Source organism: Aspergillus fischeri, genomic scaffold (genome assembly GCF_000149645.3).
Source record: "Aspergillus fischeri NRRL 181 1099437636264 genomic scaffold, whole genome shotgun sequence".
Lineage (NCBI taxonomy): Eukaryota > Fungi > Ascomycota > Eurotiomycetes > Eurotiales > Aspergillaceae > Aspergillus > Aspergillus fischeri.
This window is the reverse complement of record NW_001509762.1, coordinates 6,253,306-6,264,380: the sequence shown is the minus strand read 5'-3', so window position 1 is coordinate 6,264,380 and position 11,075 is coordinate 6,253,306. Positions and strand designations below refer to the sequence as shown.

General features: G+C 46.9%; 1 protein-coding gene across 1 annotated transcript, besides 5 other annotated features; it reads left to right on the top strand.

Annotated features, from left to right (window-relative positions):
* Positions 1 to 4,284: 4,284 nt before the first annotated feature.
* Positions 4,285 to 4,737, top strand: NFIA_093500 (HEAT repeat domain-containing protein; the record flags this gene model as incomplete). Its single annotated transcript, XM_001261278.1, has 1 exon — positions 4,285 to 4,737. One exon carries the CDS (start codon positions 4,285 to 4,287, stop codon positions 4,735 to 4,737), a length of 453 nt encoding a protein of 150 aa, XP_001261279.1.
* Positions 4,355 to 4,820: a microsatellite.
* Positions 4,364 to 4,870: a microsatellite.
* A 611-nt stretch (positions 4,871 to 5,481) lies between these two features.
* Positions 5,482 to 5,694: a mobile genetic element.
* A 772-nt stretch (positions 5,695 to 6,466) lies between these two features.
* Positions 6,467 to 7,000: a mobile genetic element.
* Positions 6,985 to 7,239: a mobile genetic element.
* Positions 7,240 to 11,075: the final 3,836 nt, after the last annotated feature.

The window sequence follows — 11,075 nt, the reverse complement described above, 5'->3', positions numbered from 1 at the left end:
GTCCACATAGTTGCATCTTTCAAGACGATCGGCAGAAAAGGGCGTAAGGCCCAATTCATTAGGTCTTTTGCAGACGCACGCTTATCGATGTCGTCGGTGGAAGCCTTCTGTTCAGAAATCGATTGTGTCCGTCTTATGCTATAATCTTCGGGCTGCGACCCTGCAGTTCTCCATATCCCACACCAAAAAAGAGAGCCTGATCTCAGGACTGGTGGAAATGGACAGCAGCAGTGTCTAGATATGTGTGGTGTTGCGATTCCAAGGGTGAGACTCTACTGGTTTTGTCGCGATACAATTTGGAAAACGCTCAGGTATGAAGGAATTCTGTAAAGGATCAAACTGCTTGGGAATCAACCAGATGCTCGTTTTGTAAGTAAATCCTCGGGCATTTCAAACGAGCATTATAACAATCGATCTACCACTAGGTCACAGCAGGTTTAATTCTGGAAAGCAAGCCATTTTAATTAGTTTAGTATGACGGGCTATGCCCAACAGAAGTGAACTAAAGCATCCCTGTAGACCATAAAAGGCACGCTCATATGTGTGCGTCATATTGTGCCTTTTCGCCCACTGAGATACTGAAGCGTGCGCTGGCCTTCCAGCAGCCACGCAATCCATTCCGTCAACCTACTTAGCCCGTTTCCCCAGTCTAGTACAGTGGCACCCTACTTCACCTTCCATGTTGCATTCAAAGAGACTTGATTTCGAACCCTATTCAAATGATACGCTAAATCAGATACGCATTAGTCTGTAACTATCAGTTCCGTATGTAACGAGTACCAATACGGGCTTGAGTAAAATACCGGTATGGGGCATACCAACGCTTCTAGAAGACACTGTGCAACTTATCAAACAGGACACCTTGCTCCTGAGAGTCAGTGGCATTCCTGAGGCTGTCCAGAAGACTGGACAGCTATAAATAAGTAACTGCAGAATGTGGCAAATCTACTGCATAAATGCCACAAAAGCCCAGGATTTCTATATCTAATAATTTATATGGAAAACACAAATCCCCATGCAAAAGAGCAAAGCTAGATGACTGGTTGGTTGCAGGTGGTCAGCTATTGAATTATATGACCGCTTGCCCGATTTGGAAGTGATTTGATTCCACCGAGCCGTCCCTTGGCGATAATATTCGGCGGTATTCGCCCAATATTCGGCATATATTCGTTCATTAATAAGCCGAACCCCTGCCTCTAGTGGGAGGCATAAATAGTAGCTAGATAGTCATTCGTTTAGAAGAATCAGACCTTCATTGGTTTTCAATTGGCCATATAAATTACTAGTAGTTGGCGAATTGAACTAGTACTATTGATTTCAACATCAGCAATGTAGGACATGAAACAGGTTACCCTTCTCCTTCCCCACCCTGAGTGTTTCTTCATTTACCCCCTGTACGCCATTACCTCTACACCTGCGCAACATGAATTCCAAACACTTTAGGCCATAGATTCCTTCCGTCCCTCTGATGTCGATGATGGCTTCCCTCACACCTGATGACTACACCATCGCGTGGATCTGTGCCTTGCCTCTAGAGGCGGCAGCGGCCCGCGCCATGCTCGACAAGACCCACACCCCACCTTGATGGTCTACTACCGATCCCAACGCCTATGAATTCGGCGAACTAAGCGGGCATTACATAGTCATTGCCCACCTTCCAGATGGCGTATATGGAAAAGTGTCTGCCGCGGCTGTTGTGTCTCGCATGCGCTCAACATTTCGCCGGCTTGAGTTTGGTCTGATGGTGGGAATTGGAGGAGGAGTCCCGGGAGGGAAAAATGACATTCGTTTAGGCGACGTTGTTGTCAGCAAACCAGGTCCAAATCATAATGGGGTCATACAGTATAATTATGGCAAGTCAGCTCAGGGCGGAAAATTCGAGCAAACAGGCATCTTGAACAAGCCACCGCAGATTCTTCTGAGGCATATGAGTCAATTTAAGGCGAGACAGATGATTGAGGCGGAGGACGCTGTTTTAAAAATGGTGGAGGAAGTGGTAGAACGAAACCCCAACTTGAAAGACAGATTCTCTCACCCTAATGAGCACTCAGATTTTCTTTTCCTTTCCTCCTATCGCCATGTTGACGAGGAGGATACCTGCGAAAAGTGCGACAAAGAGCAATTAGTCCAACGACCACTGCGTGATACAAGGACGCCTTATATCCACTATGGGTTAATTGCCTCCGGAGATCGGGTGATTAAGGACTCAGAAATGCGAGACCGTCTAGCTCAAGAACATGGGATACTTTGTTTTGAGATGGAGGCAGCAGGCCTTATGGATGAGCTTCCGACACTTGTGATCCGAGGGATATGCGATTATTGCGACTCCCATAAGAACAAAAAGTGGCAAGGGTATGCAGCCTTTGCTGCTGCTGCTTATGCAAAAGTGTTCCTATCAGGAATACCAGGACCACCATTGATTAGTAGTATGATACCTTGATCCTCTTACCAGAACTGGTAGAGAGGACGCTGCTAACAGATGAACTAGTTGACATCAAATTACGGGAATACTATGAGATGGACAATCGTCTGAGGATTAAACGCCTTTCTGGAGATTCTCTGGATATGGAGCAATGCTACATAAATCTTTCAATAATAGAATACCAACACAAGAGCAAGGATACGAAGTTGCGAACAGAGCCGCCGTCCTCGGAGTTTTCACTATTTAATCGCCTGAAAATAACGGCAGATACTCCTGAAAGGGAAGTCACACTTCCAGACCTATTTTGTGACCGGAAACTTCCGGATGGCCAAATGATCCAGCCGAGACGGATTTTGATTCGAGGACGCGCGGGCGTTGGGAAAACAACACTTTGCAAGAAGATTGTGCATGACTTCTACCACAAACGGATGTGGGCGACCTTTTTTGATCGCGTTATATGGATACCTTTGCGAAGGCTCAAGGGGATGTCAAGCCTGGATGAATTCTTCCGCCGGGAGTACTTTCCTTTTCAAGCCGAGCGTGATGATCTAGTTTCCAAGCTCTGGAAAACGGTTTTTGATCAAACCCATAAAAGAACTCTCTGGTTATTGGACGGCCTGGATGAAATATCAGGATATCGACATCCTTCTGGAACCGACTTGGCCGAAATATTCAACAGGCTTTTAAGTCAAGATAATGCGGTCATTACATCCCGTCCATATGCTGCAAACATTTCTGGTCTTGCTCCCTTTCACCTAGAACTAGAGACTGTCGGGTTTCATCCACAACAGGTGCAGGCTTACTTGGACAAAACCATGAAGGACCCCGTTATTATCGATCAAATCCGCTCTTTTATCCAAAGCCACTGGCTAATCCAGGGACTTGTTCGAATACCAATCCAGCTTGATGCATTGTGCTATAGTTGGAATAAGAACAATTTCCATTCCGATGCTTTACCACGTACCATGACAGAAATATACCAGGCCATTGAATTAAAGTTATGGAAAAAGGACATCTTGAACTTGGAGAAGAGAAAAAATGAAGAGTTGTTGAGTGAAAGCATGGTCCAGAAACTGCGAACACGCTCGCAAATTCAGTCCCATGTGGAGACTGAGATGAGATTATTGGAAAGCCTTGCCTTTACAGGGTTATACAGTGACACTATTGAATTCCATCAAGACCATCGAGATTGGCTATATGAACAACCGCAATTTTGCCAGATGTCGGATGATATGCTTGACCGACTTTCCTTCCTGCGCACATCAGATACTTCAAGCCAGGACAAGAGTTATCATTTCTTACATCTTACATTTCAGGAATTTTTTGCTGCTCAGTACTTTGTCCGGTGTTTTATATCCGAATCCAGCGAACCACTTCTCTGTCTCAAGCGCGACTATGTAAAGGGAATACATACAATGAGAGTATCACCGGAGATATTTCTTCAAAGAGAGAAGTACGGTGGACGCTATGATGTGTTCTGGAGGTTTGTCACAGGGCTGCTGCGTAATACTGATGAAGAGCAAGTAAGCTCACTCCTTGAACAAATCGAGGGGGAGCCACGGGATTTACTCGGTCCAGCACACCAGCGACTGCTTATGCACTGCTTTAGCGAGATACCTCAGCCAGAAGATTCAGAACTGAGAGGGACAGGCAAAATTTTCTTGCTACATCTTCGAGAAGAAATGGAACTTGGATGCATACAATGGTCGGACTATGAGGACAAATCACTTAAGGAAATGTACCTCTGCAGTGAGACTGAATTTCCAGAGCATCTTCTGTGCAAGTTACTTGAGAAAGATTTCTTGCAAAGAGGAAGCTCCCACAAAAAAAAGATTCTAACAGCATTAGCCCATCGGTGGCACATGTCTTCCAAGCTCATGAGTATAACCGCAAATTTTATGGACGACAGTGACTCATCCGTGAGGCGAGCTGCTATTAAGGCCTTAGGCAGACAATCTCCCTGGCCGCCCGAGATCCTACAGGCGATCATGTGCCGATTAGACGACGATGACAAGGGTGTAAGGCAGGAAGCTGTTGACGCCCTAGGCATACAATCTCCCTGGCCGCCTGAGATCCTGCATGCAGTCACGTGCCGGTTGGATGATGATGCCTCGTATGTGAGGCAGGCAGCTATTCAGGCCTTAGGTACACAATCTCCTTGGCCGCCTGGGATCCTGCAGGCGGTCACGTGCCGATTGCGTGATGCTGCCTCGTATGTGAGACATGCAGCTGTTGATGCCTTAGGCAGACAATCTCCCTGGCCACCAGAGATCCTGCTGGCGGTCACGTGCCGGTTGGATGATGATACCTCATAAGTGAGACAGGCAGCTGTTAATGCCTTAGGCACACTGTCTGCCTGGCCGCCCAAGATCCTGCAGGCAGTCACATGCCGATTAGATGATAATGATGCTCTTGTGAGGTGGGCGGCTGTTAATGCCTTAGGCAGACTTTCCGCCTGGCCCCCTGGAATCCTGAAAGCGGTTACATGCCGACTAGTTAGATGACGACGACGCAGATGTGAGACGGGAAGTTGTTGATGCCTTAGGCAGAAAATCTCCGTGGCCACCCGAGATCCTGCAGGCGATCATGTTCCGATTAGACGACATAGACTGGAGAGTGGCGGCCAAAATAGAAGCTCTTTTATGGAAACATCATGATTTCCTTTCTCCTTTCTTCAATTTGCATGCTGATGCTGCCTCAGGATTGTGCAAAATTTGGGCTCAAAGAAGTATCTATGGGATGTTTGTCTGCTATGTGTGTGATGGGAACGTATATTTTGAGACATCAGAAGGACGAAGATCAATGTCTTTATCCACAAAAAACGCCCAGCTGCTCAAGCATACTTTATGGGTCGCTACCGCCAACAGCCCGATATTGCGTTTGGTTTACAGAGGTGGGAATCCATTTAGGTGATTGAGAAATTGATCAGATTCCATTTTGTTTTATCTTCGGTTATCTTCAACTAAGAAGGGTCTGGGAGAGCAGCTAAATTTGTTCTAAACATTTTTGCCAGTGCACCAATGATTCCCTAGATTGAGAGACGTTCTGTATAAAACATCTTTTTTGATTGGTAGGCCAGAGTTCCGGAAATTTCGTTCGGCACTCTGCTCTCATCTACTCACAGTATCAATGAACGATTCTAGGAATGTATTCTTGGTCAGAGTTGTCAGCGTAAGCTTGCCATTTTTGATGAAGGCTTTTAGCTTAGCAAAGAGCTCTTCAATAGGACTAAAGCCTGGTGAGTATGGAGGCGAATATACAAGCAAGACGCCTGTTCATGAATACATTACACTTAACCCTCTCAGAATGGTGGAAAGAAGCATAATCCATACCAAGAACAGATTTCGGCTCCGGCCATTTTCCACAACGATGGAGCAGCTCCGCGACAATCAAAAACCAGAGACATCAGCCGAGCCTTAAAAGATGTTGGAAATACGACCAACATGACCCCATCTTGAGCATAGGCTGGGAGAATCTGGTATCGCTGATCACAAGGGAATTTAACCACTTTGTAATACAATTCCATCACATGACCCTCACATGATCTGACGACCTGCGAAGCGCTGGATGCTTGTCTATTGTTGGTACCGGGGACGGGACCAGAAATCTATTGAAATATAATACCACTAGGCTAAAAAGGTGTCCAGACATGATTCCTATGAGTCTAGGGTCTCATTATCCATAATTATATTTTTTCAGCAAAGTCTAATGACTAAGCGAGGGAGCTTAAGCTGCAGGGGACGGGGTCACGTTCAAACAGACCCTCTAATATCCTTTTCCGTGAATTGTTACTCTTGAGCATTGATGTTGAGCATGTGCGTGCAAGGTCCAAAAGAGTACAATACCTCAAACAAAAGATAATCCGGATCGTGCACGATCTGCGGCACAAGAACTCAAGGGAGATTTAATGTTTGTGCAAAAAAATTGGTAAACTCAAGTTCTTTGTACTAGCATGCAATGACATGTGAGATGGCAACATGGCTGATAATCACACCTGCAGCCCTGTAGAAGACAATATTAGCCGCTATTCAATGCACACTCTCATATCTCCCCTACTATTATGCCTGCATTCCGAAAGTGGCCTTCAGCACTCTCTTTCCTTGCACCAACATAATCAACGCACCACCAAAAGAAGGTTTTAAAGCCTTGATCAGGATTCCCCTCATATGCTGGCCAAGCTTTCTTCAGATTAAGCTTTCGGCTCAGCAAAGAATTCCTCAATGGGATTGGAATCTGGTAAGTAAGGTGGAAAGTACAGTAGCTTGACTCCCGCATCAGATAACACAACTGCTTGACGGGTTCTGAGCGATGGAAGGACGCATTATCCATGACAAGGACGGATTTTGGCTCTGGCCATCTGCCGCAATGCTGGAGAAGCTGCTTAATAAGATCTTTAAAGAATGCGGCATCAGTTGAACCTTTAAAGATACAAGACATCATGACGCCATCTTGAGCATATGCAGGTAGTTATTGGTAGTATTCGCCCCGATGAAATCTAGATACTTGGACTGATGTCAACCCAAGAGGGGCCCAACCAGTCCGTCTAGATCCTACAGTACCAGCTTGTCACACCCAGACTCATCAACAAAAACCAAGATATGTGTGAACTTGGATAATTTATGTTGATAAAAATCTCGCAGCTGAGTGTTCTGCTCTTTGGCTTTTTGCTGACATTTCTTCTTCGTCCAGCCTTCCTGGGAAAGGGCTCGTTGGAGGGTTGATGATGACGGTAGTATATTGAATTCATCCCATAGAAAGTGGGCCATTCCTTCAATGTAGAGGCATGGTTTTCAGTCTGATTGTCGCAAAAGGTATCGGTAATTGAGACACTGATGCTTGGTGCCTGGCCAGTGCGGATTTATGGGGATCTGGCAGTGCCAAACTGCCGCATGTTCTTGCGGATATTTGTGATAGAACGCTCAGAACATTTGCAAGCATGGCCATTTGCAATGTAGTTGGTTTTTGTTGCTGTGTATCATATGGACGATCATTATACGCTGCCAGGACTCAAGGTGTTGTGCCATTTTGCAGTGTTCTGATATGTTGAAGGAGCCTTAATTTAAGGTGACACCATGGCAGTTATGGATGTGTATCTTTAGAACCGTCACAGTACAGCTTACTAAGGCACTTCATTGTCCATTGCCATACAATACGGGTATTGAACAGAGAACCGTATCTTGGCTTAACCATATATGGATAATATGTCTTGGCACATTAGGGTTTGGAAGCAAGTGTGCATGTACTGGACATGGAAGGTGAAGCTGGGTGCCACTGTATACGACCTGGACACGGGGCCAGAAACATGCAGAGTCCTCGCACGAACTTTTCCGATACCTATCGGGATGTGTTTCTTGCTGCTGTGAGAGCCATCCGCAGTCACCCTGATCCAACGTCAACTCAGTACGGCGACGAAGGTAGGCGGTTCCGCTGGCAAGACTGATTGTTAAGACGACGGACCGTACCCTTGCACTAACGATCTGACTCAACACTGCCGCACATGCTAGTAGGTGTAGGTTTTCTCGCTATGTAGATATGCAAGACATGGAAGGTATGAGCCGCTGGGTCGAGCAGCTCTGACTTCGCATCAGTGACCAAGTGCTGAATCTCATCCGGGGTCCAGTTGAGGATCCGACGGAACGGGGCGAGGCTGAGGGGTTCAATGCTGTCAAAGAAAGCTCTTCCATACCAGCCGCCAATGTGTCGCATCCAGCAGTCTGAATGCCATCTGTTTAAGGGCATTACGAATTGCTTATGCTTAATATCGGTAAACCCAGCATTTTGTAGATGGTCGACTATCGCGTGAAACTGGTGGGAGATTGGCCGCGCAGCATCGCTGGTAGCCTGTCTTAGATTATGGTACCAATTATATAAGGCCGATCCATCCAAAGCGCGACCTTCACACCTCAGTTGGAAGTCAATATCGACTTGCTCGAACCAAGCATCAGGGCGTAGGTGAGCACTGACCCTATGGTAGAGGCTTGGCCAATTCACAACACTCCCACCGCACATCTGAAGTCGTATCACGTCCCAACTCTCCTCACCCAACTTCGCCCAGGGAAATTCAAAGTCAAATAGGGCGTAAAAATGGCAGTTGCGAGGATGTCCGGCGGGCTGAATGGAGGAAAGATCTACTCCCACGACAAATGAGTCTGGAAAGGCCTCTGCAAAATCAATCGCCCAGATACCCGTTCCACAGCCAAGATCGAGAACTCTGGCATCAGTGGGGTAAGGGACATGAGTCAGTCAGCCAGTCACCTGTAGAAGGGCATGATGCAAGAAATCAAGGCGATCCTGCTCCTCTTCATCATTCGGCAGCATATATTTTGCCCTGTGAAACTCGTGGTACGTTCGATCATTCTCCTTATGTTCAGCCGCTTCTCAATGTCCAGTGGCCCTTTGTTGTCTTCCGGATGCTGTTGTCCGTCGCAACTATGCAAGAAAAAACCTCGAGAAAGTGAGCTCCTTTGCGTTGGACACTGGTGAATGCCGTCCATAGACCCACCTAATATAGAAGTGAGGCTCATCATATCTGGGCCTTTTTGAAGCGTTCTGGGCTGGGTGACCAGAGACAGAGGAGAAGATCATAGTGGATAACGTGTAAACTTCGGCCAGCCTATTCTCTTGATCCCATGGTGGGGGTTCCATACAGTAAGAGTACTATGTGTGCCGCACATCCCCATCCTTATGTCTATTACCGTTGGCCAGATGTCCCCACAGCTAAATGCAGCGCTAATCCTCTCTGAAAGACTGCTTTTAGAGTACATGTATAACTCCTCAAGAATTTGTCTTCGCGTAGCATCCTTAATGTCCAGCTTCAGGATATGATAGTAGGTCCAGGGGTCTACACTCTGTTCTGAGTATTCCACAGACCTTGGCTCCCCCTGGTGCTTTGGACAGTAACAAGCTCTCTAATATGGTCCCGTAAATAAACAGTCAGTTGTTCTCGGTATCTTATTGTCTTCTCTATTAAACAGTAGAACGAGTAAAATAGCATACCCAATAGCTACTTCTAAACTGGTCAACTTGAATCGACACTCGGATGACAGTATTTTCTAGTTTATATACATCAGTCTCCTCTATTTTCAGCCGAACCCGTTAATCTCAAAGATTGTTAAGCAAAAGCAGGACAGAAACATCCTCTCTCATGGTCTAAGCTGCACTATGTGAGACGCAGTGGCTGCCACCAGCACAGTAGTACCCGCCAGTTTGTTCTATCCAGTGGGTAACCCATGACACCGACCCCATTTCCCGCAGTTTTGCCTGTGCTTCCTGCTCTCAATGGCGGTTTGATTCCATTTGCTCTCTGCTTGTAGATTTCCCTAGTTCTCCTTGCTCTGCCCTTCCAGCCTAGGTAATGTTGCAGGCAGGCTTACTCATGGCGGGCCGTAGCCTCCTCATTACCATTTTTGCCGTGCTTCTGCTAGTATCCGAGCTACATTGTCCCCAGCTTCTTTGATTTCCGAAGAGCCTTTGCCTGGTGCTCTTCGTCGTCTTTCAGTTCGGATATTCTTTATATCGAACTTCGGCGGCGGCCTTGCCCTGGTGCTATTTACAACACGCTAGATTCTTGATTTGATATCCAGCGGTTTGTCATCTGTAGGCTGGCGGCTGGGAAGTAATTAGTTATAGCATCAGATTCATTGCTTGTTGCCGTTTCGTATTTGAAGAACCAGTTAGAGACTCCAACAGGCCGGCTGGGAGGAGTTGCCTCGTTGTTATCCTGCAACAGTAGGTGGCGCATGCGCAGACATTGTGCTCTATCACGCGTTCGGTCGCCATTCGATCCAAACACATGTGGGATCTAGATACAGTATAAGCATCTCGCTCATATCGGGGTAGTTATGGTGGTAGCTCGGGACTCACTCAACACAAAGGTGCCCTAGCTATGACGCCCTCATGGAAAGTTCGATGATAGAGCCGCGGAGTCAGCTGTCACAACAGCACTTATCGTCTACAGGTAGGTCATCTCTGGTAATTGGAGATCACACTTTTCCTGGGACCTTGAGTGCATAACGGGGATACTCAAGACACGCGTACTCTTTTGCATTCACGTTCTTGAGGCCCACATCGAAGCCGTTTGACAGACCCTGACCGTTTGTATGTGGGCCGCTGATCTAGCGCACATCGATGAAAGTCAATAATTAACGCACGATCCAGTTCAGCATTCCATAGTATATTCTCTGGCCGGAGATCTTGGTGGAGGACACCTAGAGAACGTATCTCCTTCAACGACCGTGAAATCGCACGATTGAGAGACCTTTCGGGCTTTGCATGGCTCAAATTCTCACCGCCCCAGCCCATAAGGAGCATGTGCTGTATATCTCCTGCGCTGTGCAGGAAGTAGACTTTGTCCAAGTCGATGGCTCTAAGGAAAACTGGAATCGCAGATCCTTGTGCGCGCTGAAGGATACGATAAATCTCTGCTTCGCGCGACACTACCCTCCAACATCGCGACGTGGTCGCCTTACCGACAACAGTGTACCCGTGCGCGGCACATGTGACTTTAAAAGGGGCACTGTAACCCCCGCGAAATCCCATCGGAGTGAGATTATGATCTAGATCCCTGTCAAGCTGCTCCTTGACTATCTTCACCAAGGCCCCCGCATCGATCAGATGTCGGTCACTATCTCTGCCGGAGTGGTGGAGCGCGGTG